At 42.8% G+C, this 27599-nt stretch overlaps 1 protein-coding gene and 1 long non-coding RNA gene across 8 annotated transcripts in view; one reads left to right on the top strand and one right to left on the bottom strand.

The window, feature by feature from the left end:
• Myo1b (myosin IB) overlaps window positions 1–27262 on the top strand; it is a 161221-nt gene extending 133959 nt beyond the window's left edge. For 3 of the 7 annotated variants that reach the window (XM_034497897.2, XM_076931924.1, XM_076931923.1), the window contains exons 18-31: window positions 1679–1879; window positions 3878–3971; window positions 4711–4860; window positions 6939–7007; window positions 8748–8834; window positions 9109–9195; window positions 10957–11043; window positions 14259–14333; window positions 15508–15642; window positions 17770–17876; window positions 19975–20107; window positions 20800–20952; window positions 22276–22403; window positions 25879–27262. In XM_034497897.2, coding sequence (XP_034353788.1) covers window positions 1679–1879; window positions 3878–3971; window positions 4711–4860; window positions 6939–7007; window positions 8748–8834; window positions 9109–9195; window positions 10957–11043; window positions 14259–14333; window positions 15508–15642; window positions 17770–17876; window positions 19975–20107; window positions 20800–20952; window positions 22276–22403; window positions 25879–26002 — 1630 coding nt within the window. In that variant the 3' untranslated portion in view covers window positions 26003–27262. The remainder of the gene's footprint in view (window positions 1–1678; window positions 1880–3877; window positions 3972–4710; window positions 4861–6938; window positions 7008–8747; window positions 8835–9108; window positions 9196–10956; window positions 11044–14258; window positions 14334–15507; window positions 15643–17769; window positions 17877–19974; window positions 20108–20799; window positions 20953–22275; window positions 22404–25878) is intronic. The other 4 variants (XM_034497899.2, XM_076931925.1, XM_076931926.1 and 1 more) reach the window with 3 other exon arrangements.
• LOC143441836 (uncharacterized) lies at window positions 13211–22996 on the bottom strand. Its single transcript, XR_013109558.1, has 4 exons — window positions 22928–22996; window positions 22428–22583; window positions 15830–15932; window positions 13211–13337 (listed from the first exon to the last, which is right to left on the bottom strand). It is a non-coding gene; the product is annotated as an uncharacterized LOC143441836 (long non-coding RNA).
• Window positions 27263–27599: the final 337 nt, after the last annotated feature.

The raw sequence follows: 27599 nt of genomic DNA, 5'->3' as shown, positions 1-27599 counted from the left end.
GTGATACATACAGATTTGAGGTGAACAGTTCAATTACTTTATAATTGTGATGTTTACATTAGCAGCATCACCTAGGTTGAGACATAAAACATGCACCATCACCTTAGGGAGTTTTTTGTTGTTTGGTTTTTATGTGTTCCCCAAGGTTGTGAAGTGGTCCTCATAGGCTTGCTGCTAGGATCTTGGCAGCCTGATTTCAGACATAAGGGTATTACCATTTACTATCCTTGGTCTCTTTATCAATAACCAGTTCAGTATATGTATAGGAGACTGATTCAGAACTTGGTAGACTTTCCCATTGATTTGTCTGCTGCCCTGGTTTAATTAATGCATAGAGTAGATTTTAAGTGGTAAGAGAAAAGGTATAAAAACATCAAGACAGACTGGGCAGTGGTGGCACACGCCTTTAATCCCAGCACTTGGGAGGCAGAGGCAGGTAGATTTCTGAGTTGGAGGCCAGCCTGGTCTACAGAATGAGTCCAGGACAGCCAAGGCTATCCAGAGAAACCCTGTCTCTCAAAAAACAAAAATAAACAAACAGAAAACCATCAAGACAGAACCGGGTAAGATTTAATTGTATGCAATGTGTATTTAAAGAGATCACTTAACAGTTGAATAGCCACAACCATGGTTGTTTAGTAGTAGTATTAGGACAGGGATAGCTGCTGTGTGATCCAAAGCTCAAAATGACTGCCACAAGTCTGGCATTTATTTCTGTGTAAGGACTTTGCAGTGTAAGAGCTCTGTGGTAATAATAGCAAAATTCCTTCTGTTTTGTGGCTCTGCCATTTCCAAGGTGTATTCTTCTTCCCTGTGCTCAAAGATGGATGGCACCGTGTCAACACCCATAGCCACTGCTAAGCTGGCTGAGGCCTGCCCAATGGAAGAGAGGAGGCGTAAACGTCTTCCTTTTAAGGACCCAGAGCACATTAGTTCTGCTTTGATACTAAAACTTGGTCCTATTACTGTGCCAGTTACTGGCAAAGGAGGCTGGGGAAGGAGTCCTCCCTCTGCAACAAAGAGCTCTGTTACGAAGGGACAAAGGCCAGGAACACATAGTGTGCTTTGTCTTCTATGGCCTTATCTCCATTTATAATAAAGGCACCAGTGCTAATTCTACAACTTTTTGGGTTTTTACATATGTGTGTATATGTGTTAGCCCATTCAGATCTCAGTTTGAATTCCCCTGAACCCACATAGAAAAAGCTAGGCACAGCCCGACCTGCCTATAATCCTTGTGCTGGGAGTCAGGGTCCTCCTGGAGTCACTGGCCTGCTACCCTAGCTGAGGGTGAATGAGTACACACACACATACATAGATGCATCCATGATCTCAAAGGGTTCCTTACTCCTGTCTTCTGTGTGAGTCCTCACCTCACAGAGGAAGCAGCAATGCAGATTCAGGTTACACAGAGTGCTTCGTTTTCAAGCTTCTTTCATTCAGCAAAATGTCATTGACAATCATCAGTGCCATTGAATCTCTTAATCGTTTTTTTTTTTTAATCGCAGTGTATACAGCATTGTATTTATTCTTAGTTTACTTTGAAATGGTTTGAGATAATTAGAAATGATTTGGTTTTCTAAGAATAGTAAATGACTACTGTGAGATGATTAGACGTACATCACTGGGTAAGATTCATTGGCAGAGTTTAAAACTTAAAATACTTGAAATGTTTTAGGTGCATCAAGCCGAATGATAAAAAGGCAGCTCACATTTTCAATGAGAGTCTCGTATGCCATCAGATCAGGTACCTGGGTCTTTTGGAGAACGTTCGAGTGAGACGGGCAGGCTATGCCTTCAGGCAGGCCTATGAACCTTGTCTGGAAAGATACAAGATGCTTTGCAAACAAACATGGCCTCACTGGAAGGGACCAGCAAGGTAAGGGACTCTCTGGCTGTTAAGATCATCAGCTTTTAAGGTATCCAGATAATATTTGTTTTTGATTTTGTTTTGTGTCTGTATGTAAAGTTAGGCATCTGCTTTCATTAGGATACCATTGTAGATAATCCTCACCTTGCTATGGAGGTGTAGTTTTTTTTACGTGGAAATGGAACATATAAAATCTGCGTTTGGAACTTGAATGACTATAAATGTTTCAGATATACATATGGCGAAATGATAGTTAATATGTGAACTTTGTAGATTATAGATGGTCAGAGAAGAGACCTCTTTTTTTTTTTTTTTTTTTTTTTTTTGGTTTTTCAAGGCAGGGTTTCTCTGTGTAGCCCTGGCTGTCCTGGAACTCACTCTGTAGACCAGGCTGGCCTCGAACTCAGAAATCCACCTGCCTCTGCCTCCCAAGTGCTGGGATTAAAGGCGTGCGCCACCGCTGCCCGGCAGAGAAGAGACCTCTTGAATCGCCATCCTCAGCTGTCTGCTTTTCACCGAGGGATTTGTTCCTAGAAAGAATGGAGAGTGAGGTAAAGGTCTTACCTGTGGCTTTATGTGCCTCAGTCCATCAGTAGACTTGAAGCAGGTGGGATTCAGTATCAGCGTGACGCTTATCAAGTTGGACTGGAGAATATGGCTTAGCCATGAGTCTTTCCTGATTCCTGTAGTCCAGAGCAGAATAGTGGGCACTGCAAGCATTCCCTTCAGAGGTTCCTTGTTGACTGTGAGTTGTCCACATGCAGAGAGAACTTGTGTGCTGGAGAGCAGCTGTCACAGGAGAGAAATCTCTACTCTCGGCAGTCAGAATTGCTGTTTGTAGGGGCTGTAGAGGTCTGAATACTGCAAGAGGGCTAGTATGCATGCTTTATAGGTGAGGCAGGCACTTGGGGACTTTAATCTTGTTGTGCCAAGGTTATGTGCACATTCTTAGCTGGACCCAGCAGTTCACAGGAAATTGAGCGGTAATTAGACATGCAGCCTGAGCTAAGGGGAAGACGGAAGTATAGCCTGATGTCTAATGCAGACCCAGGGTATTGTTTCTACACACTATTAATTTCTAGGATATTGTGCTAAATATGCCATAACTGGGAGCATTATTTATCCCCTGTCTGGTAGGCAGTCCACAGCTTGGTGGAGCCAGGCTAATTTTAGAAACTGCTGTTGAAAGCAAGGTCAAGACCTTCTTCCTGCCACATGAAACTCATGTTCTGTAGCATCTCATTGGTCTGGCACTTAACACTGTTTTGGACTTTGCTCGGCCTCTGCAGAATTAGAAGAATATTAAACTGTTTCACAAGAGGGGCTGAGGAGATGGCTCCGTGGTTAAGAGCATTTGCTGCTTTTGCAGAGGACCTGGGTTAGGTTCTCAACATCTGCATGGCAGATCACAACATCTGTAACTCATGTTCCAAGGTATCCAGTGCCCTCTTCTGGTCTGCACAGGCACCAAGCATACATGTGATGCACACACATACACATTCCTGGTCTCCGCTGATACATTAACTGCCTTGTTTTGTATTGCTAATGAAATCAGGAAATACCTATATTTCTTAGTATTTAGTTCTGAACCTAGATTTCCGTTTATAGTGTTTACTAATTTGGGTTAGTTTGGGAAAACAAATCTTAAATCCTGTGGTAGAAAGATGATGGTTGCCTGAAGCATAGTTACCCTCAGCAGTGTAGCAGTGCTGGGCCTAGGGAGACGGGTCTTCAGGTGAAGTGCTGCATGGCCTGACCACCTAAGTTTGATTCCAAGGGCCCACATGGTGGAAGGAGAGAATCACTTTCTACGAGTTGTCCCTGACCTACACACATGCACACACACACACACACCCCTAACGTCACTTTATAGTGTAGCTTATTTGTGTGTTAATGAGAATATGATGACATATGGTATGATATGATATATGATGTGATATAATATTGGGTCAAGTAGTTTTTGTAGCTCAGGAAAAACATTGTTTTGGGTTTTGTTTACTCTTTTAGGTCTGGCGTGGAGGTTCTATTTAATGAGCTGGAGATCCCTGTGGAAGAGTACTCCTTTGGTAGATCCAAGATATTCATCCGAAACCCGAGGACAGTATGTAACTTTATGTTCTGAACTTGAATCCCGTGTATGTGACTTAGCTTACCACAATGAAGGCCATATTCTTTTATCTGACTGAAGTGTCTTAGAGCTGGAGCAAGTAAAAGATAGTATTTATGCAAAGCCATCTGATAGATTGTACAGAACTTAAGAAATGAAGACAAAACTATGGAGTCAAACCTTGGGTAAACCTCCCTCCCTGATTCTAATTTGTAGCAACTGGAAGGACCCATCAGTGTTTGCAGGATCTAAGTTACACAGTAGTTTTAGAATTACAGTTCCGTAGGTGCTGGAGAAACATGGAAGGAAACAGTTTTCAAAGTGTATCAAATTCATGGACCTCCTTAGAGTCTTGGAAGTCTTTGTATAAAAGAGATGGGCATAAAGTATAATTAATATCACAAAATGACTTAGTGATGTGAGCATTTACAGATCTTGAGAAATACTTAGGTTGTTGAAGAAAAAAGGCTGCCGGCGTCTCTTCACAGAACATGCATTTCTGGCCCTCTGTGGACCGATTAGGAGTAGTGCTTTCCTAGCTGAGCATCTTTTACTTGAGAATCTGAACTCCAGAGTGAACTGGATCTTCTATGAATCCATCAAAGTACTTCCCTCAGGCACTGGTGATCTATAGCATATACTGTTCAAGTAGCTCATTTCAGTCAACGCCCTGCAAATCCCTTTCATGTATGCCATTAGGTTTGGGCTAAGTCTTTCTATTGTTTTTTATTAGTTATTCCAACTAGAAGACCTAAGGAAGCAGCGACTGGAGGACCTGGCCACTCTCATTCAGAAGATTTATCGAGGATGGAAATGTCGTACACGTTTTCTGCTCATGAAAAGAAGCCAAGTGGTGATTGCTGCCTGGTACAGGAGATATGCGGTGAGTCTGTCGTTACAACCTGAGGCTAACTTCTCAACATTCTTTATGTGCTTATTGTGTCTGTAACTTTTACATAGCTAAAATTTCCCAACAACCTCTGGAAATGGTTGTTACTCTTTCTTTTTTAGCATGGGAAAACAGCACTGAGCTGCTTGGTATCCTGCTCACAGCTGTCAGTGGCAGAGCATGGATTTGAGCCTAAATGGCTCCGGAGCCTGGGTTTAGTGTTTCAGACTACTTTCCACTGATCTCCAGGAAGCATGTAGCAGGAAATCTATCTCTTGTTTTGCCATTGGTTTAAGGAGACTGTGCCATATCCTTTTACTATGATAGGATCAGCTCTCTAAACTGACTGGCTGGCTGAATTGTGCAGCCCTGAAGATTGAGGACTTCTAGAGTGCTGGAAATCTCTTTTGGTACAGCTGTGGTTCCTGCTAAAGGACTGGGTTTCCGCTGGTCCTCAGAGATCAGGCTCTGCTGTGGAGAAGGCGTCAATAATAAAGGATATTTGCTTAGTTAATGTAGAGCTTCCTTTTGGAAATGCATCAGTTGGTTGTCTGCTTTGTCAAAGGCATCCCACTGGTCTGAGAAGGACCTGAAGATTTGCCTCCTCCACCATCACATAACTTTATTTAGGATGTGTTCTTGCAAATGACTACACTCGAGGGGTGGATTTGTTCATGCCCATTCAGCTGAGACACAGATGACTGTGATCATTCTGCCTGGTGGCTCTAGGATCCCTGAGCACACAGCAGTGCTTTCTTAACCTTGCACATTCATGATGCTTTTTTTCTGTTTGCCTGAGAAAGGGAGGACCAACAAATAACCTGTCTTCAAGAAAGACTTCCCATCCCTGCTTATTTTGGAGTCATTAAGAAAAATTCAAGCTTGAACGGGTCCTGAATTAATCTGTCTTAAATTCTACAGACAGCTTCGAAGTGCCTACTGTACTCTTGAGAGTAGCAAAGTGGACCCACAACCTGGTTCCTGATTGATCAAGTTCACCTTTAGCAAGGGAAACTAGGTATCTGTCTAGTTAGGGTTACTGTTGCCGTGATCATCACCATAACCAACGCAACTTGGGCGGGAAGGGTTTGCCTAACATTCCACCTCCACATTCCAAGTTCATCATCCAAGGGCGTCAGGACAGGAACTCACACGGGGCAGGAACTTAGAGTCAGGAGATTATCCGGAGGCCGGGAAGGGAGCTGCCTACTGGTTTGTTCTCCTTGGCTTGCTCCGCTTTTTTGGAGGGATATTTCAAGCCAAAATCTATGCTGCCTACCTCCACTACTTCTGATGATCCTGATGAAGCCTAAGCTCTCAGATGTCATGAGAGACAACCATCATACTTCACAGTGAAAGGTTAACAACCTGACTTTAGTGTTTTTGAAATTGTTTGCATTTTCCTCCGAGTTTCCCATCTGTACCCCAACATCCATTCCAAACCAAAAAACCACTAGAAGGGCATACTTTTATTGGAAGTGTTCTATCAGCTGCATTGTCTTAAGGCATCAACTCTATAGCAAGGCCAGTGGACATGGAGCTTGTTGAGCCAAAGTGTAGTTGAGTACCTTTCATAGAATTGACTTTTGACACAGCCTGGTAAGGATGGAGATAGAACCACACATTCTCAGGGTTTGGTTTACATTTTGTTTTAATTGATACGGGGCTTACTGAAAATTACCCTGATCTCTAAAAGTAACCTGAAGGTTAGAGGTACACTGGCCCAGTAAGATGCTGGTGAAAAATGGTGCCAAGAAGAGACCACTCTCAAAAAGTAGGTGCAAAGCAGTGTGGGTCAACTCCGAATGCTCTGTTGGTGGTGAGTAGTGTGGGGAATGCTGCCTTACAGCACCAAGCAGAGAACAGTCGTTGGTAAGAATGGAAGGTCAGCATCTTTCGTGTGGACTGCAGACTTACTGTGATAAAGTTGAACTGTCTGACCTTTCAGTCTCTAGAATTGTGGGCGATCAGACATCCACCGCTCAGAATGAACAGATCCCCCGCTTTGGCTTACAAGGTCTGCCTTTTAGCCATGCAGATACGACTATTCACAGCTTCCCTTTATCCTGCAGCAACAAAAGCGGTACCAGCAGATAAAGAGTTCAGCCCTGGTGATTCAGTCTTATATCCGGGGCTGGAAGGTGAGTTTCAATAAGTATGTTTTATTTATGTGGGAGCTGGGGTTCTTTATAAAGGGTGCCATCTTCAGGGTCACTCTGCAAAGGAAGCTTCCTCATCTCCACCTGTTCTGTAAACAGCCTCATGGAAAGAGTAAATACTATGGGGCCAAGCAGGGAACCCTGGTGACCATGTCTTGGCTGCTTCCTTCTAATCCGCTTTATTTTTTTCTTTTTAAGCCTTTGTTCTCTAAGCAGGAAGTCCCTGAAATAACACTGTATATAATCCCAGTATCCTCATGCCCAGTGGTTTTGAGAGAAGCTATTGTCCAGAAAGCTGTCTTACACCCACTGCCTGAGTCCTGTGGGTCTTTGCACTCATCTTTCCAGTGATGATCCCTGCAGCCACCTCATAATGACTGAAGGCTTCTGGCTCTCCCTAGGGCTCTCCAGGAGGAAAGGGCAGTAGTCACAATTGCTAAACTGGGTTCAGATCCTTCCAGCTAAGGCTTGGTTCAAGGGTCAATGAACTTTGGGCCACAGGCGAACCTCAGCCTGTGTTCTGGCTCATACAACCTGCTAGCCAAGAATGGTTTTTATATTTTGAACCATTGTAAACAAAAGCAGAAAAGAGTTCAAAGCATGTGAAAAGTATATGAACTATGTATTTTGATATCCATACATAAAGACATGACCATGTTCATTTATTGTAGACTCTTGGTCCATAATAGCAGAGTCTGGTAGCTGTGATATTTACTCATCCTCTCCTGTCTCTCTCTCTCTCTCTCTCTCTCTCTCTCTCTCTCTCTCTCTCTCTCTCTCTCTCTGTTTTTCTCTCTCTCCCCCTCCTTCCCTCCCTCTCCCTCTCCCCCTCCCCCTCCTTCCCTCCTTGCCTTCCTCTCCCCCTCCCCCTCCCCCTCCCCCCTCCCTCTCTTTCTCTCACATACACACACCCCACACATACTTACTTTTCGAAGCCTCACTATCTTACTCTTTACAGAAAAAGTTTACTGACCCCAGACCCCTCTGGTCCTACTCCAGGATTCTTCTGACTGCTTTCCTAGAATGTTCAAGATCCAGAAGGGATACTGTGAGGTTGTGGTCAGTCTAGAGCTTCTTGAAAGGGTACAGGCTGGCCTACAAATCTAGCTGCATTGATTGGCCTTGGTATAGGCCTTGCCCAGATTAAGGATTTATCCAAGTTAATGTGGCCCACTTGCCTGTAGGCTCTTCCCTGACCAGGTTTCTAGGCTTTGGGACTGGTTGGTTTACAGGGTAGAGAACCCCCAGGGCAGGACCCAAAGCTTCCTCCCAAGCCAGGTGCCTTCCTACTGAAAAGGCATCACTATTTTGGATAAGAAAGAAAAATCTTTTGATTTGTAAGGATAGCCACAGTGACTTTCAACAGAGTGAGCAAAGAGACACAGTGGACTTTTGGAGAACCTTCTAGAACTCTGGCCATCATCTGAGAACAGCTATCTCCTATGAGTGGCAGCCTGCCTTGCCATGGCCGCATTCTTCCTATCATGTCCCACCCACAGTGGGAGGCCACCTTCTCCCTGATGAGACCACCCTGCCCTGCCAGTGTCTCCAGGCATGCTGGCTTCTCACTGGGCCATGTGCATTTGCCTCTTTGGAAATTATTTTCTACTTACTGTTAAGTTAATTCAGTGTGTGTGTGTGTGTGTGTGTGTGTGTACCTGTGTACACATCAAATCACACATATACACAAATGGGTACATGGGGATGATTTCTCTACCGTAGGCTCGAAAAATCCTGCGGGAGCTGAAGCATCAGAAGCGCTGTAAGGAGGCAGCCACCACCATCGCAGCATATTGGCATGGCACCCAGGTAGGTCAGAGGCCCTGAGGAAAGTGACTGGGTTGGGGGTAACTGTAGAGCCGAAGACCCTCAGACTCGGGCAGAAAATGATTCACTGGCTTGAGCTACTGAGCACGGTTGCCTCTTCCTCTTTGCAGCGGTGTGGGTGGTGGTGGCGGCACATGCTTTTGCGTTCGGCATCGGTGGTAACTGGTGTCTTTTTTTTTTTCTGTCTCCATTGGGAAGCAGCAGCAGCCTTTCCTGCCTTAACTCTTTCTGTAACTCCTTTTCAAACGCACCACAGGCGCGAAGGGAGCTGAGACGGCTGAAGGAAGAGGCTAGGAATAAGCACGCTATTGCAGTTATTTGGGCTTACTGGCTTGGATCGAAGGTACTTGATGCACGTATCTCATCACTGAGTCCAGGAATTCTGCAGGAACCAACCCTGATCTCTAGTATAGCAGGGATGAATGACTGCAGTTGGTAGTCACGTCAGTGCATGATCTAGCAGCCAAATTAATAAAATCGGGGATGCTAGACGGTAGTACGCCATGGAAGCTTTGACATGCACAGAGCAGAAAACTAACTCACTAATAAGACTCTAGCATAGCTTTTTTTTTTTTTTTCCTTTAATTCTCTAAATTAACTTGCATGGTTAGTGCCCACTGTCTCCTGCTGTTGAATGCTGGCCAGATTTTAGGGATACTTGTATGCAGGGAGTGGGGGCATGTGGAGAATGTTCATGTTGGGGTTTGAATCAGTTTGTACAGTGTGTTGACAAGATAATGCCAGTAACGCATGCTTTACAAGAATTAATCCTTGAATGAAGTTGCGTTTCAGACTGAATGTGGCATCTGTTGGTTACTGTAAGCCAACGGTGTCACGTGTACAGGGAGGGATCATCTGTGATTTCACAGAAATCTGTGTTCATGTGAAGCTGGCCATACTTGCCAGGGAAGAATCCCAGGAATGTCAGCATTGCTGTTTGTTTTCAGAAACAAAGGTCCCCCCTGGAACTCACTGACCCAGGCAGACTCTGGGCTCTGTGGGCATTTCACATACCCCAGGAACAAGAGATTTTCTAAGTTAGAAAAATCAAAAGTCATCTTTGCTTAAAATGTGTTCAAAACACGGAACTCTACAGAGTTGTGAGCGTTTTTACTAATGCCTGCTTTGTCAGCATTGTAAGCCCATCTTGTGAGAAGTCAACCTGGTGGGCTCCATAAAAAGGTCCCCAAAGACTGACCAAAATTGTTCATTTGTGTTTTTTCCGAAGTCTGTAAGACCCAGCCTACTCTAGTTCCTTAGCCAGTTAAGGGAAGTTTCCCAGCAGAAATGCTGGTCCTGTTGTTACTTCTCCAGTCTTAGTAGTGGGATGTCTCAAAAATCAGTGCCCATCTCTGCCTTGTGCAACAGTGTGCCTAAGATTGGCTTCCCGAACATCTTTTTAACCTGTCAGTTGTATCATTTTTTTTTTTTTTGCCCGATTTCAATTTTTAGTGTGTTACACTGTTTGGGATCCTGGCCTAAATGTATTTGTTTTGGGTGATGTGAGGGCTTGATCCCCAGGCCTTCTGAAGGTTAGGTCAGCAGTCTGCCACTGAGCTGTGTTCGCCCCTAGTGCAACTCAGTTTTCCATGCTGCTTCTAGCTCAGACCAGAAGGGACTTCTGTGTTTTTGTTAGCTTTACTCTTTTGCTTGCACTTTGCATACACAACCTTTACCTTTTTCAGTTTTCCAAATTCATCGCACAGATGAATTTTTTAATTCATCCAAATGAAGAATGTCAGAGAGCTTCGTAGTAAAGTCAAGTCTAGAGAGACTATACCTCAAGGACTTTGAGGAAATGTGGTGAAAGAGCTGCCGAGGGAGTGGGAACAAGGGAGAACAGAGAAGCCAGGAAATGAAGAAGCAATGCTCTTGGGTGCCACATAGTTCTCCTTATCTGGAAGTGATTCTCCATGCACTGAAATACAGGCCTCTGTACCCCTCCACATCGGATCCTTGGGTTGAAATGAGTGTACCCTGTTCCTCTGCCGTGCTGCAAGCCTGCTCAAATAGTGGCTCTCCTGTTTGGTGGGGGGATCTTTTTTCTGGTCATTTGTGCGGTCTGCATTGGGCTGTCTCTTATTTACTATCTAAAACGTTCTAGGCACGAAGGGAGTTGAAACGCTTGAAGGAGGAGGCTAGGCGTAAGCATGCAGTCGCTGTCATTTGGGCTTACTGGCTTGGACTGAAGGTACTTTCTCCATGACTTCTTGTGCCCTGGTGAACGTAAAGCCTTGCACCTACTAACCCGAGAAAACTGGCGGCGCTTCCTGCTGTCTGCACTCTTATGAGATGTCATCTTGACTAATTTTGTTTCATGTTAAAGGAAAAAAAAAAGCCAAAAACCAGCTACACACTAATTTTCTCATTTTAATGTGATTTTAATCTCTGCAAATAATGAGTGTCATGCAGTATATTTTGTCTAAGTCATGTTTTGTGAGTTTTATTTTATCTCTTTATGGGCTTTTAAATCACGTGGCAGAGTGCAGTCCTTGAGTTGGAAGCTCCTCTTCCAACCTCAGTGGCCTGCATCTGGGTGGTAGGCTTTGTTCCCATCTGTCTTCCTGTGCTGTCCCACTAAGGGCTAGAGTGGGGCTTTCTTCCCAGTGATCATGGCTCAGCACAGAGCAGAGTGAATGAGGTGAATGAGATCACGAAGTTCCGAGAACTGCAAGGTTCAAAGACCGTGTGATAAAGGCAGATGCTGGATTCGGGAAGAAAAGCACACACAAGTGAATGAGGACATTTGGCTGCATACACTGAAAGCCTTCAGGAAATAGAAAGATCTGGTCTTCCTGTTCGGTAATTAACCAGCACAGTGAGACGACTCATCACCCTTGGAGGTGTTCAGGATCCTTTCCATACCATTCCTCTTCAGTGTTCTGGTTTAGCCCAGTAACATTAACTCTAAATATTTGAGAAAGAGCTAAGAAGTCATTGATTCTGCATCTTAGCAGCCTTCAGAAATATCCCTGAATATTGCTTTCAGTAATCCCCATCTTCCCCTGAAAGTTCCTCCTAAAAACATTTAGTTAACTATCCTTTGATTATTCCGAGTATTCATGAGATAATCGAGAAGTAACTTTAATATGCATTTAACAGATGTTCTAAAGTTTTATTTTAACAGGAAGGGCAATATGTAGGAGGAGCTAAGGTGAGAGGAAGAGAAGGAGTAAGGAGAGGAGGAGGAGAAGAAGGAGAGGAGAAGCTAGGTGATGAGAGAGAGAGAGAGAGAAAGAGGGGGGGGGACATGGAGGCAGATGTTCACGTGTCTCCACCAGTCAAAGATAGTTGATATATCTAGGTTGGGTATTGGGTTACACTTCTGATTGAGCAATACCAAACCTATAAAGCCTTTGACTAACATTTTAAAAAAAATTGTATAAAAGCAAAAAGGAAAAGGGGGCATGGGATAGGGGTTTTCTAGGGAGGGGAATTGGGGGAAGGGGATAGCATCTGAAATGTAAATAAAATATCCAAAAAAAAAAAAAAAAGATAAAAAAAAAAAAACAGATGTTCTATTTGACAAATTCTGAATGCATTCTTTACATGCCCTTTTTGGAAGCCAAGCAAAATGAAGCGTTTCCCTTTTTATTTGTGTCTTAATTTGCAACATAGTTTTTATAAGTGCAAGGAAGCAGACAGTATCAAACCCAGATTCTTACACCCCATCCTGATCTCTGGATTTCTGTGTGTATGCTTTTGCACTGGAAGTGTGCAGTAGCAGCGGACAAGGTGAACGCTATTTCTACAGAATTAACCGGGCTTGCTCATCCCCCCTCAGTTTCTAATGAGACAGAAACATCTCATTATGTTTCCATTATTATTATTATGAAAAAGATGAAGCTTTTTGAAGTTTAAGATTACAATAAATTTGTCCTTTTTGTCATGGAAACAAGTTATACTGGTGTGAGCAGTACTTTTATCCTTTGAAATGATTTGATTGCTTGCATAAGTAAGTACAACTGGGCCTTATAGGATTCCTCGTGCTCAGAAAGGTCCCCATGGTGAGAAGAGTGTGACGGTGCCAGGTTTTTACTGTCGGTAGCTTTATTTGAGGCAGCAGCCATCTGTCCTGTGGAATATCAGAAGATGTGCTGACAGAGCTTCGATACAGTGAGGTTCAGCTGCATAGCATGGAGCTTCTGCAGTGCCTTCAGGGTGTGCTCCATGTAACAGGCCTCTCTTCACATTACCTTCTCTGTGCCCCTTGACCTTTATAAGCTGGAGGTCTTGTAAATCTAACAATCCCATGGCTGAAGGAGAAATGGCAGCTAGAACATGGATTCAAGGAAGGACTGCCTATATATTGCATATGTCCAACTGTATGCTTTAGAGATTCTGTGTTGTATAGAGCTGTGCGGGCTCACTTAGGGCAGGCAGGTAGCACAGAAGAGGATGGCAGCAGACGGGTTAGGAGCAATTGGGCGTGTACAGTGTGGAACCCGCAGATCTCTTTGTCAGAAGCCGCTGCTGTTCACTGTCCTGTAGAAATGGGGATCACCATTACTGGGCCTTAGAACATTTTAAGAGAAACCTGCAACCTAAATTGTTATAGACCATTATAAATTTAAAAATAGTGAATTGGCTCATAGGTTTCTATTTCACGGACTTCCATTGTGCATATATTCTAAGCATATGTATTTAAGCCCAGAAAAACAGGAAGCTAGAGACGAAGATGTAGAACTTCGAGATAAGCAGATAGGCTAATATGTTGCTGACTTCTATCTAACTCCTGTTCATAAGTAGATGATAATAAATACTTTATATGTCCCCTTGAGCTTCAGTATTTAACCGTATCATTCGCTAATTCTGTAAATGCCTTACTTAGTTATTAGATATTAATATGTGAAGTAGACAGTGACATTAGTTTGGGGAAGGTTTATCTTTAAGATGGCAGGATGTCTTAAGTGCTATGACAGTAGGTATAACGTTTTATGTGGTCTAATGGAAAATAATGATAGCCTAAGGCTTCTAAGTTACTTATTTTTAGCTGCATTAGTGTCTGTTGTTCACTAGTGAAGTCTTGTGTTTTTAGGCAGGATTTTTGGAAATTTCAATCTAGTTCTTCAGATAATCTGCCAAAAAGCATGTGAAGGAGGAATTACCTTATATAATGTTTTACAAAATGTGCTCTGATTTGTGACAAGTTTGCAGCTATTCCTGTTGAGAATTTCAGGCCAACATGAAGCTGTGTGAGAACCAATAGGATTTAATGTGTCGGTTCACTCGGTTGGTTTTTCTCTGCCGTAACTGCCACTGTCTGAGTATGCGTCCGTCAGTTTTCTCAATCCAGAAAGGACATTTGTAAATATGCATGTTCTCTACACTTCGATTTGTAAAGAGATATGTCATTATGAGCACCTGCCAGCCTCATTCTAACCCTCAGTCTGCTTCCTTTTAAAGGTACGCAGGGAATACAGGAAATTCTTTAGAGCAAATGCCGGAAAGAAAATCTATGAGTTTACCCTTCAAAGAATTGTAAGTTGAAACCATGTATATGGTTAATTAGCATTATTTGATGAATAGTACCAACTCAGTAGAACTCCAAGTTCAAATAGAACTATGTGAGAACAGTTCTTTTAGGGGTCTTTGATTGATATAGTTGATGAATGCTTATTTTATTTGACATAGAAACCTGGGAAGGTGAAGTGAGGAAAGACAGGCTCTTGCCCTGTTAAACTGCTATGGGCTGTATCTGGAGAGCGAGATTGGCAGATAGATTGCTGAGAGCAAGGAACAAACATGACTGCGGCTGCCTTCTTGGGTAGCCCTACTTGAGGTGGATTACAGTCAGCCAGGACTGTAATTTATAACAAGAATGAGTAACTTCTGTGGTTTTCCTTTGGCCATGTAAAGTATCGTGATAGGGCTTTTCCAGTCAGTGCCTGGCCCATGCTATACCCTTTGACACTTGGTAAAGTTGTATCTCAGTAAACCACATTCTAAGTTGAGAAGATCTATGCGAAGAATGCATTTGCCACGCCTACCCTACTGAGCCTCACAGTTTAGCCACATGGTCCAGTCCTGATGGTGTGACCAGCTGGTCCCTGTGCTCACCTGCCCTGTACCCACTGACGTGCCCAGACATCAGAGTGCCAAGTGTGGTTTCTACTGAGTACTCTCACTGCTCTTCCACCATCGTAAAGTCAGAAATTCATTCCCAAGTGGAGCTGTCTCAAGCTAGGGGCCATTTTTGTTCTGTTTGAAAGTTTTGCTCAACCAAAACTTTCTACAGTGACAAATGTGTTCTGTAACTTTAGAGAATGACCGACCACCTGTGGTTTATACACCACTGTGACTGAGGGACTGGCTGTTTACTTAATTAGAGTTCCCTAAAATGTGAGTGTTAAGTAGCTACATCCTGTGAGTGGTTCCCTGTTGAACAGAGCAGCTCTACTGTGCTAAAGGTGTTAGTCTGTGTTGATGAGAGTAATTGTATCTGTAGGCATCTTTCCTGATAACTGTTTGGTGGCGTACGTATCCCCTAGAAGGTATGAAAGAGTTAAATAGAGTTATCAAAGGAGATACACAATTTTATTGACTAAAACTGATCAATTCTTTTAAAGGCTGGTCTGGTTGATCACGAATATGCATCACGCCATCTTTCTGGTGTGTTTTCCTCATCGCGTATTTTCTGTCAACCCCAATACAGGTGCAAAAGTACTTGTTGGAAATGAAAAATAAAATGCCTTCCTTGTCACCAATAGACAAAAATTGGCCATCAAGACCTTACCTATTCTTGGATTCAACTCACAAGGAACTAAAAAGGATCTTCCACTTGTGGAGGGTAAACTATACAATGGTTCACTTTTTTCCGAGGTTATTCTTTCTTTAAGTGTTTCAAGGCTGCTATGTAAAGTCGGATCTTATGGCATCTGTCACCTTGACAAGGGTTGTCTGTGGACTCTGCCGTGACGGAGCCTCCCACTGTACTTGGCTTTCTGTGAGAACTCCTGCAGGAGCTGAGGCAGTACCTGTGCCAGCCGCTCCTGATGCAGTCGGCTTGTTTTTCTTTTACCTTCCAGATGGTTCAGGTAGTTGAGGATTCTCTTGTTTCCCTGTCTGTCTGAAGGAACTCTGCAGGAGGTAGAAGTCATTATTTTTAAAGATCTTCAGACAAGGTAGTTAAATCCTACTAATTAGGATGCATTTAATTTACCAGATTATTAAACACATATACCAATACATGTGTTAACACACACACTTCAGGCCAGAAAAGGAGCATTGCGATTCCTCAAGGACAAAACTTCCTCTGTCCTAACTGAGGGGAAGCTGAAAAATCTGTTGTGTCTTGCCTTATATTTTAGTCCTGTGAGTTTCTTATGGGAACAGCTTTGGAGCATGTGAACCTGAGGGAACTCAGGTGCAGTGGGGGACAGATACCATTGCTAACCAACCTTCCTGCGGAAGTGCGAGCCTTGGTGTTGCCTCTTCTTGTGGCAGGGCTTTTCTTTGAATAACTTAGTTGTTATATGGAATGTTGGTATGTGGCTATTAGAGGTGACAAATCAGCATTAGAAAGGCTTGTGGATGACGAGTGGCTGTATATTCTAGGCAGTTCTCTCCTTGGTCACATGTGAGGGTGACATTATTGCTAATTAGTATGACTCATGGTTTCCAAGTTCTGTTCTGTAGCAGATTTAACAGCCTCTCAATTCCTCAGCTTCTCCTTTGAGTCTGACATGGAAGGCATTTACAAGCATAAGAGCAGGAGTTGCTAATGTTGGGCTGGGTGCTGCCCTGTCTCTGCTTACCCTTTCCTCCTGTGGGCAGAAGCTGGGGGAGTGATCTGTTCTGTTCACTCCTGAAGTGGGCCTTATCCTTGAGAGACACCCATGACGGCCCTCTTTGTTCCTAGAATAATTTCAGCAGAGGCACTACTCTATCAATTCCTTGAAAAATCTGTCTTCACTCCTCTGGTCAGCCCTGTCCTCCTGCACTTTATCCTCAGAGTCAGAGTTGAGGCGTTCCCAGGTCTCCTGCACAGTATAAAGTGGTAGTAGGGGGAATTTAAGCGTTGGTTTTTTGGGCTGGAGAGATGGCTCAGCACTTAAGAGCACTGGCTGATCTTCCAGAGAACTCAGGCTCAATTCCCAACACACACATAGCAGCTCACCAACTGTCTGTAAATCCAGTTCCAGGGGATCCAACACTCTCACACATACGTTCAAGCAAACACCAAATGCACATGAAATAAAAATAAATTTAAAAAGAGGCATCAGTGTTCAGACTGTCCATAACATACTTGTAGATCATGAAATCCATTTAGTAGAGAACTACTATCATATGTCTGTGCTGCTTGTTTGTTTTTGAGACAGGGTCTCACTCAAACTGACCTCAGATTTGGTGTGTGGCCTGGGCAGGCGTTGAATTCGTACTGTTCCTGCCTTAGCCTCTGAAGTGCTGGGATTCGAGTGTCTCCAGACATGTCCAGCCATGACTAGCATTTAAAAATAAAAACTGTAGGATTAAAAAGTCAGAGTGCACACAGTTCCTGGTTAGAACGGTGTGCAAATCTGCATGGGATTGCTGTACTGTTCCATACAGTGCTGTGTCCTTTGAGTCTATGTTCAGGAGTGACAGCCTCAGGCATGGAGATCCTTAAGGATTTACATTGCAGCAGAATGCATCTAGACTTCCTGGGCACAGGCCACTTAGGCTCTGTTATATTTTGAGGAATCATCCCAGGTTCTGCAATACAAATGGTTATTACATTTTCTTAATGGATTTAATCCCAGAACTTGGGAGACAGAGGTGGGCAGATTTCTGTGAGTTCAAAGCCAGCTGGGGGATTCCAGGACAGCCATGGCTTTGTAACGAGACCCTTTCCAGTCTCACAAAACAAACAAAAAAGCAAGTGAGAATTTATTTGTGTAAGTGGTTCTTTGTGTATGTTTTTTCTTATATCTCACAGTGTAAAAAATACAGGGATCAATTCACAGACCAGCAGAAGCTTATTTATGAAGAGAAGCTAGAGGCCAGTGAACTCTTCAAAGACAAGAAGGCTTTATATCCTTCTAGGTACGTATAGTTGTGCTTACTCAGAAATGCCAGTGGTTTATTAATTGTTTTCTCAAATATGGCCGCCTCTTTTCTAATGGAGTTTAATTCTAGTAATAGCTGACTGATACTTAGTTTTCTGAGTGACTTCAGAAGCCTTTGGATGTAAGTGCACCTGACACCTGGGCAGCAGCTTCCATGGAAGGTGTAAGGATTACAGTTGTTGGTTTTGCTCTGTTGACCTTGACTTAAATCATTTAGTAAACAGGAGGTCATGCAAAAGGATTGTCAGTGTAGGGCCCTGTTTTGGAGGCTCTTTTTGCATTGAACGGTAATCACCATTGGGATCTTTCTGCCAATATCAAGTCAGATTAGAAACTCATTTGTAAGGTCAGTGCCTGAGGCAGACAGTTCATTACTCCTGCTTGTTACGTAAGCACAGGCCCATGCTGTCCTTAGGTTGCTAAATGGCTGGTCATAACCTCAGTGGCCTGTTCAAAAGTTCAGCTCATTTGTTTGGACACCATGTACTCAAGAAATGAATAAACATGTTGCAAATTTAGCAAGTCCAGCCCTTGACAAAGGACTTGGTATATGCAAGTATTACCCTGTATCCTACATTCATCTGTCCCCTACATTCCTGTTTCATCTGGTATTTTCAAACAAGTAGGTTATGTAGTTTCATGCCAGTATCTCCAGTGACTTGTAGCTTTGCTTAAAGAAAGATCTAGAAATAAAAATCATATTTCCTGTACATTTATTATTTCTATCTGTATATACATTTGAAAAGTCTACTTGTAAAGGGATTAAATGAGCAGAGATGCCAGGCCCCTCGGGTTTCTCCATTAGCTTTTTGGATGCTTAAGTCAAACACAAAATCCAAAATCACTAATGTGCCTACTATGTGCACATTAAGTCAGTGGGAAAGCTCTGTGCTATCTTCTGCAGCTGATCTTTATACATCCTTAAATTAGACAGCAAACTTCCCATAGAAGACTCTAAAAATGGGGGCTGGGGGAACATATAGAATATATCACTAAGGAAACAGACCAAAATTAGGCTCTTAGCGCTTTTTATTATTAAAAACATGACTAGCTCTGAACACAAAGAAAGTTAACTTTGGTTTAAAGTTAAATTTTTTCTGAGGCGTTAATGTCAGTTTTGAGAGAAGGTGGCCCTCTCCCCTCGTGGGAGATGGGGAAGAATTTGCCTCCTCATGCTGTGAGGCAGCATTGCCTGGGGTGTCAGCCTCTAGTCCTGGGAGCTGCAAAGAGCTGACCACCTACGTAGATTTTTCTTCTCTGAGCCTCCACCCACACTACAAGCATTTCAAGTCTTCTGTGCTCGGTTTCCAGAAAGAAATTCAAAAATGAAGCTGTAAATCCCATGGGCCAGCAATCTTTCTCTTGGTGCCTTTTTAACACTGCCCTGAGGGAGTCACAGGGTCTCCAAGGAAATTGCATTTAAGTGACCTCTCAGCAGAAGCAAATGGCTCAGGCTCTGCATGAGTGCCTGTTACCTCCAGGCACGGCCTAGTGAGGTGGCCATGAGTCTCCAGAGTTCCGTGGGAACATCAAGTACAAGATAGGCTTTTTTAATGTGATTGTCAAGCCCTAGGTCTGTCCTTTCCAGAAGGTTACTTATTGACTTTCTTCCTCTCTGTAAGAAAATGACATTTGTCTTTGGAGCAGGTGATGGTAATGATGCTGGCCTTTCTCATTGGCTTACATTGTTTACATGTGTTGGTGCTGCACTGTGTGGGCAGCTGTTAGCTTTCTGTTACAGATGAGAGTGCCGTATCCTGCACACAGGGCCACATACTTGACTCCGCCTGTGGCAGAGTGATGTAGTGTTTTCTCTCCTAGTTGGTACATGTGAGAAGATTTTTATCAAAGCCCTATGAACCAACCTCCACTGGCTGCATCAAAATCTATTTGACCTAAGCTTAAGGCTTCATTTCTAACTTATACAGGTGCCTGTGCAATGTGTAAATACATTGAAGTCACTTTCATGAAGTTTTCTAACTATTCCTTAAGATGACCTGACCTATCTTCTTCTGTCATTGGGTGTTTTCTGCTTGAAACCATTTCTAAGGTACAAGAATTTTTATTTCCTTTAGTGTTGGGCAACCATTCCAAGGAGCTTACCTGGAAATCAACAAGAACCCAAAATATAAGAAACTCAAAGACGCCATTGAAGAGAAGATCATTATTGCTGAGGTTGTGAACAAAATTAACCGGGCTAATGGGAAGGTAAAAAAACGTTAACACTCCTGTGGCCTGAAAGAGTCCTGCTCTTGTTTCTGAATGATACGATTTGCATTTCCTATTCTAGTAGAGTTAACAGGAGGAATCGCTCCTTACCTCTAAATGTAAATTTCTGTTCTCTGAAATTCTTAAAAATTGAAAATATGAGAGCAGGGGAGATGGTTTAGTGGCTTAAAAGCAGCTGCTCTGTAGGGCTAGCAACCTGAGTTCAAATTCCAAGCTTCAATGTAAAAGAACCAGGTGTGTGATGTGCTTGCTTATACCCCCACACTGGAGGGTAAAGGTCCTGAGAGCTTGTTGTCTAGCCAGCCTGGCTGAAACAGAGGTCCCAGTTCACTGAAAGACTTTCTCAAGGGAGTAAGTTGGGGGGAGATGGAATACACCCAGTATCCTCCTCTGACCTTCACACCTGTGCACCTGTGGACACACAGCCTCACACATATTTGTATGCATGCATCGCAAACATATATATGCACACATACATAAAAAGTTTTAAGAATTCATTGTTTATGTGTGTCTTAATTTACATAGGTATGCTTGCTGGAAGACAGCGGAATAAAGTATATATTTCTAGAAATAACTAAAGGTTTACACTTAGTGGGCTATTTTGGAGTGTTTTGGGTCATTGGTCCATACTTTTTTTTTTTTTTTTTTTTCCTCTTTCTCTCTCGTTTCAGAGCACATCTCGGATTTTCCTCTTAACAAACAATAACCTTCTCCTTGCTGACCAAAAGTCTGGGCAGATCAAGTCCGAGGTCCCCCTGGTGGATGTGACCAAGGTTTCCATGAGTTCACAGAATGACGGTTTCTTTGCAGTCCACCTCAAGGAGGTAAGCTCCACCTTGTGACTCGATAGACAGGCTTCTTCATGCGACCGATTTCTCAGCTACTGACTACATGTTTCACCTGAGTAGGCCTGCCACTCATATTTCTACTGACTTGTAAATTGACTTCACCCACATCTAAAATCTCAGGCCCTGTTTTTCAGTAATTGAATTACACTTTTATCAGCTTGCTCACTTGACTTCTGAAAATAATACATGAAAAATGTAGAGATGTTTCAAATTATGTCTGTTTTGGTGTTTCTTCTGTATGACAATTTAAAAATATCATCTTTCTTGTTCATTGCTAACTGGTGGCTTATAGAAGGCTACAATTATAATAAAACATTGTCCACTTTTTTTTTTTAACCTACATTTTTGCTGGCTTAAATTGAGAGGTTAAAATGTAGGCACTAAATGTATTGCTTTGAGGACTGGAGCCGTGCTATTTTTAACTCCCCGTTAATCTCATCTTTAGAATTGTATCTACTTCATAGCAGTGTTAGGAGGCTTTATGCACAGTGTACACAAATGCTTAACAGAATGATTGTCAGCATCTATCAGCCATATATAGAAAAGACCCAAAGGCTTGCTCACCTAGCCGGTCAACCCCAGTATGGATGTAAATCTAAATGGAAAAATAGCAAATCATACAACCCCTGTTCTCAGACCATTACACACAAAGCCAGCTTGGGAGTTTGGTGAACTGCTGCCTCTGGCTGTGGCCTGGTCTATTCACAGAAGAATTCTATTGGATGCAAGTTCCCTAGCGGTTCCTGTGCCCTGGGTACTTGTTTGAAATATTTTTGTTGTTACTTCTATTTTTAAAAGTTGATTGCTTGTCATATTTTTTTTTTGTTTATAGTTATTTGTTGTGTGTGTATTTGTAGGAGTCAGAGGACAACTTGTGGGAGTCAGTTTTCTCTTTCCATCATGTCAGTTCCAGGGATCGAACCCTGGTTGTCAGGCTTCGGGGCAAGCGCTTTTACGCACTGAGCCATCTCACTGGTCCCTGTTGTTACTTTTTAAAACCAAATCACTGTACGGTTTCTGAACAGTGTGCTTTGAGAATTAGTGATGAGTTGAGTCGTTGCTCTTCAAACTTGATTGTGCAAACCCACCACAAAGGAATCTAGTGGCTCTCATCCAGGGGGTCTGCAGTAGAATGTTGCTCTGGTCCACTGACTGACTCTAAGTAACAGGGGCTTGTATCAGTGTACCAGACTTGTCCTTCCTGCTCATCTGAGAGGATGTGCCCCAGTGTCTGAGGTTTTAGAAGACAAACCTGCAAACCTTTCCATCCTCCTTCCAACCCTTGTCTTGTCTTTGCAGGGCTCAGAAGCAGCTAGTAAAGGGGACTTTCTCTTCAGCAGTGACCACCTGATTGAAATGGCAACCAAGTTGTATCGCACGACTCTCAGCCAAACCAAACAGAAGCTTAATATCGAGATATCTGATGAGTATGTCCATGTATTGTGTAGTACCTTTAGCGTTACTGTTGCAGTCTGTTTGTCCACTCTCATCCAACTGCTTTAGGTAGCAGCGTATGTCCAGTGTTGTAGCTGATGAAGGATGGATCCTAGGCAACACTGACCAAAGCAAGTGCTAAGCGCCTCATACTTTAGTATCGAGACAGATATCTAAAAGAAAAATAATCAACAGGTGACATGATTTGGGCTTGTAGAAAAGAAAAAGAAAGCAAAGGTAGAGTATCATTTTGACAGAGAGATTGGGGAGACTTCTCAGCTGTAAATTGACTAAGAGCGCCATCCAGACAGCAATGCAGGAAGATGCTGTACAGCACAAACAGGCGATAGATCCAAAGGTTCCTAGATAAGAGCAATCTATGGCAGAGAGATTGTGGGAGAAGATCCCGGAGAGAAAAGTAGAGTCCAGTTATACAGAGCTTGGTTAAACACAGAGTCGAGCTCTTGCTGAAAATGATAAGGACTGCAAGGAGATTTGAGCACAGCTGGGGCCTTACCTATTTTTGAAGGACGGCTTTGGGTACAGTGTGGGCAGTTACCTCGAGTGAGAGGCTAGGATAGAACAGAGGGGCAAGGTGATATTGCTTTAAGCTAGGGTGTGAGCAGAAGATAGGAGTAGTCGGATCCTGAGTATGATGGGAGGAAAGACACGGGGAGGTGTGAGCAGGTTGCCTCTTAGGGTGGAGCTATGTCACTGGGTGCTGCATGTATGCATGCTGAGGAAAGGCTTCATGAGTAGCAGGAGTGGTTCTGAGTCAGACCGGACAAACTGTCATTTTATATATTGATAACCAGAGCTGTAGAAAAGGCATTTCACACTGACACAGTTTGTAAGTAATGCTAAGACTGGCGTATATGCAGAATGCTCTCCCTTTTAAAGCCTTTGCATCCACATTTTAATTTTGGATACTAATGTCCCAAGAAGATTTTATTTTTAAATTAACAGTTTTCCAAGGCAAGACTATTGGCACCTACCTGCTGTTCTAAAACTGATGCTTTTAGGGAACTTTAGTGCACTTGGGGAAAAGAAGAATTCTTTGGCAAAACTTGAAAATCCTTCTCTAATATGGAATTTGTCTGAGCTTCTGAAATCTGCTTTCTTCCCATACACACAGAGGCTTTGAGGAGACAGTGTGTTTTATGTTTCTCAGTTGTGGTCAGCAGTAGGATCCTTCAATTGGCTGTCCCCACCTGGGAGTGCTAGTGTGATTTCTTAACCCTGCTCTGCCCATCCAGACAGTATGTGACATTATAGATGTCACAGGCTTTTAGTAAGTAGTCTTCTGATTGATCCACAATGTGGCCACATGAAAGACGATTATTTGGCACCATTATAATAACCCTTCTCCTGTTGTATTTCCTAATGGTTGGTCTGGTGAAAAATAGATCAGTTGGTGGAACCTCTCATGTCCCCCATGGGTCCCTTCCCTAGAAGCTCCAAGAAGTCTGGAGAAGAATTTCCAGGAAGTCTCTTTCATGCCGCTGGTATTCCCAAGCAGGCCTTAGAAATTCCCTTATGGAGAAGTTCAGATTGACACAGACTTTTCAGACCCTAGCAGAGATGGCTCGTCCTATATTTCTAACCCTACATGGCTTGGCTCCAGCCCATTGCTAGATGTGTGACGCATGCGTCATGAACAGCGTGCACTTCGGTGACTATGCCCTTCCTTTTCGGAAGTGGAAGTATAGTTGGTTTCTCTGGTCATTGTGAATCAATTGGCTGAGTCTTACCTGCTAATTCATACGGATGTGGAAATGAGAGTTGACGTCACTGAGTTGTGTCAAAATTCCTAGTCCTTAAACTCCCAAACAGCCAATCCGTGTGCAGACTTCATGTAAAGATAGCTTGCAGAATGTGAATGTTTCAACGTGAAGTCATGACAGTAACTAACCCATGCTCCTTTTACTGTTGAAATTCTGGCTGCCATTGACACTGTGAAATAATATATTCTTATTCTTGTTGGCTGGAGAATGCTTTTCAAGTTGTTCTTCTATGAAAAAGAAATAAATAGTAGTAGTTCATGTCTTTCCAGTTGTCTTAAAGCTAAGTCCATCTAAATGACTAAGAACAGTGTGGTTCATGATATAAAATACAATTAGCTATGGCTATTTCCCAACTAAGTCTTGGTTGTGCCCCCATGAGCTCAAAGAAAGTATTAAGACTTATAAAATGTTTGAATCTATTTTAAATTTGAAAGCTTTTTTTTTTGAGGCACACAAGTGCAATTACATATATAACCAAGCATTCACAGTGGCTCACACCTTTAATCATAGCACCTTGTAACTTTGGGAGTTCAAGGCCAGCCAAATAAACATAGTGAGGTCTGGGCCATCCCAGGCTACATAGTGAGACCTTGTCTCAAAAAGAAAGGAATAATAATATATACTAGAGACGTATCCCAGGTAGGAGAATGGAGAATCACAGTTTCCTTCGCAGTGCTTTCAGTTGAAAAGCAAGAACCCATTTGGAAGGTCAGTGTTGTTGTCCTTTTACAACAGTGAGGAGCTAGAGACCTACCTCAGTCAGAAGAATGCTGACAAGGGCCAACCCCCCGAGTTCAGTCCTCAGTACTTACATTGAGTGGCTGGGATGGCTCTTGTAATCCGAGTGCCGGGGAGGCAAGCGAATCCCTGGGGCTTACTGCTCAGCCAGTTTAGCATAATTGGTGAGCCGTGGGTTCTAGTAAGAAAGCTTTTCTCCAAGAGCTAGGTGGATAGCACCCCAGGGAACTGCACCCAAGGCTTAATTCTAACCTGTACAACAAATGGTAGCACACCCACACAAGCATGCACATGCACACACACAAAATAGTGAATTACAGACCTGTGTCCCATTTCACCCCAGGAGATGGTGTTTATAAAACACGACTTTTAACTGGGGCTAACGTGTACATCAGGGCCGTGAATCCTTCCTTTTGCTGTGGATGTTGGTATTATCAACCGCATGCTTGTTAGATACGTCACTTAGGAATGGACCGGTAGTCTAGGCTTCCCCCCACCCCACACACACACACACACACGCCCCCAGGTACATGGTGAAAGGTCCCCTGGTGGCTGATTAAGATGTAGAGTGAAAAGATCACCAGCATAGGGTGCATGTTCTCTGTAGTTCATGTGTTTGATTTGTTGAACATTTCATTTGACCCTTTAAAATTTTTGCCATGTAACAGTGAAAAAAGGCAGATTACTGCATGTGAGTGTACAGGTACTTAATGTCCCCGCTGAAACACCACGTTAATTACTGTCAGCTCCTCTTACCCTGCTGGAACATGGCAAGCTTCCTTTTCTTGGAGCTAGCTGATGACATGTGGAAGTGAAATGCAGTCAGTTCTCATCAGACGTGGGATGGAAAGAGTTAATAAGTACCGGCCACAATCAATGTCTGTTGTCGCTGTGCCCCTCACCTGCTGGTTTTGTGTGTGCCTGAGTGTGTTTGGTTCTTTTCTAGGTTCCTGGTACAGTTCAGGCAGGACAAAGTATGTGTGAAGTTTATTCAAGGCAACCAGAAAAATGGGAGCGTGCCAACCTGCAAGCGAAAGAACAACAGGCTCCTTGAAGTCGCTGTCCCTTAAGTGAGACCTCCTCTCTGCTCTCACGGACTGGTTTCCTTGTAACAGTGCAATTTTATTTTGTTTTATTTGGGGCTCACTGTGTGTTTGGGAATTGCCGGAGGCTAGCTGTTAGAGTCCTTTTGGCAAAATTAAAAGTATTTGACTAATGAGTTTTAATTATCAGAATAGTTAATTCTTAAGTCCACATTCTGTCCTGGGCAGGATTATAGAAATTAACAATGTCTGATTCCATGGCATATGTGTTTTCTCCTTAGTTACCTAGACTTGTGTACCATAAAACCCACATATTACCCATAAATCACTAGTACATGTCAGCATAGGAGGGGGGCTTAGACTCAGTTATCAGATATTTATTGAATGCCTCCTTGCTGGGCACTGTGCTGAACTTACTTAGAGATTTCTATTTTTAAAGCTGTTGCCTTCTGGCTGATTTGTGCTGGCAAAGCAACAGATAAGAAGGTTGAAGAGATTGAGGCAAATGGGGGGCACTGGTAGGTGCCCAGTAGTGTGGCGTAAACAGTACACTCACTGGGAAGCAGTGGTCCTGGCTGGATTGGAGATGGGTGATTGGGTAAACGTCTCCTGGGGGGATTGGAAGTAGATGATTGGGTAAAGTCCCTCTAGATTTTTTTTTTTTTTTAATAATTCTGTCTGAAAAAGAGATAGCCAACATTTAGGCATACACATTTATTGGTTCAGATCCCCTGTCATTACCTTCTGATAGAAAACAGAAGCTGTTTTCACTTTAGAAAAAGTAACTGAAGCAGGGCTATAGAATGCTTTGTTCCTGTTCCAGAGAAGCATGAGGTAGGACCCTAGATGTCCACAGTGTATCCACCCAGAGTTACCTAGAATCCACAGTGTATCCACCCAGAGTCACCTAGAATCCACAGTGTATCCACCCAGAGTCAGTAGCTTTAGAAACTGCAGGATAAGAAGAGGCTGAGGGTTCAGACTGGCAGATCTTCTCTTTGATGTGCAATAAAACATCCAAGATCACTTTTGAAAGTTTTATTTATAATAAGCATTTCTTTTGTAAGAGAGAGCCGATTGGTACAAGGTGTGTATTTTAGTCAAAGATCAAAATTAAGTTAGAGCTAGTTTTCAGGGCTTTTTGTTTTTCCTTCAAAATTTACAATAAGGATTCATTTTGGAAACCACATTTTAAACTCTGGAACTAAATTGTTTCTTATTTGGGAGGATAATGTATATACATTGGGATTATGTTAAATAATAAAATTGTTCTAATTTGGTGCCATATGCTGGATCACAACTGTATTTTTGTATCTCAAGCTATTTTCATATATGTTAGTGTCAAAGTAATGTGTCACAGAAGGGTTTTCCATTCAGATATTATATGGTCTCTGTGTTAACAGATTTCCACTAATCTTTTTGTACCAGTATCAGTCAATGAAAAAAGTTCTCTGGGGATTTTCTTTTGATTTTTGTACTTTAAAAAAAAAAAAAAAGTTCTGCTAAAGAAAGTCTCAGACGTCTTTGTGTTTATTGGTGCAGGAAGAGGATATGATAATTTTTTTTTACCGATCCTAAAGTAGGTGAATTCATAATTCCTGTTACGAGCTAATGGGCTACTTAG

Source organism: Arvicanthis niloticus, chromosome 3 (genome assembly GCF_011762505.2).
Source record: "Arvicanthis niloticus isolate mArvNil1 chromosome 3, mArvNil1.pat.X, whole genome shotgun sequence".
NCBI lineage: Eukaryota > Metazoa > Chordata > Mammalia > Rodentia > Muridae > Arvicanthis > Arvicanthis niloticus.
The sequence above is the reverse complement of the archived record's forward strand: the minus strand, read 5'-3'. Positions and strand labels throughout refer to the sequence as shown.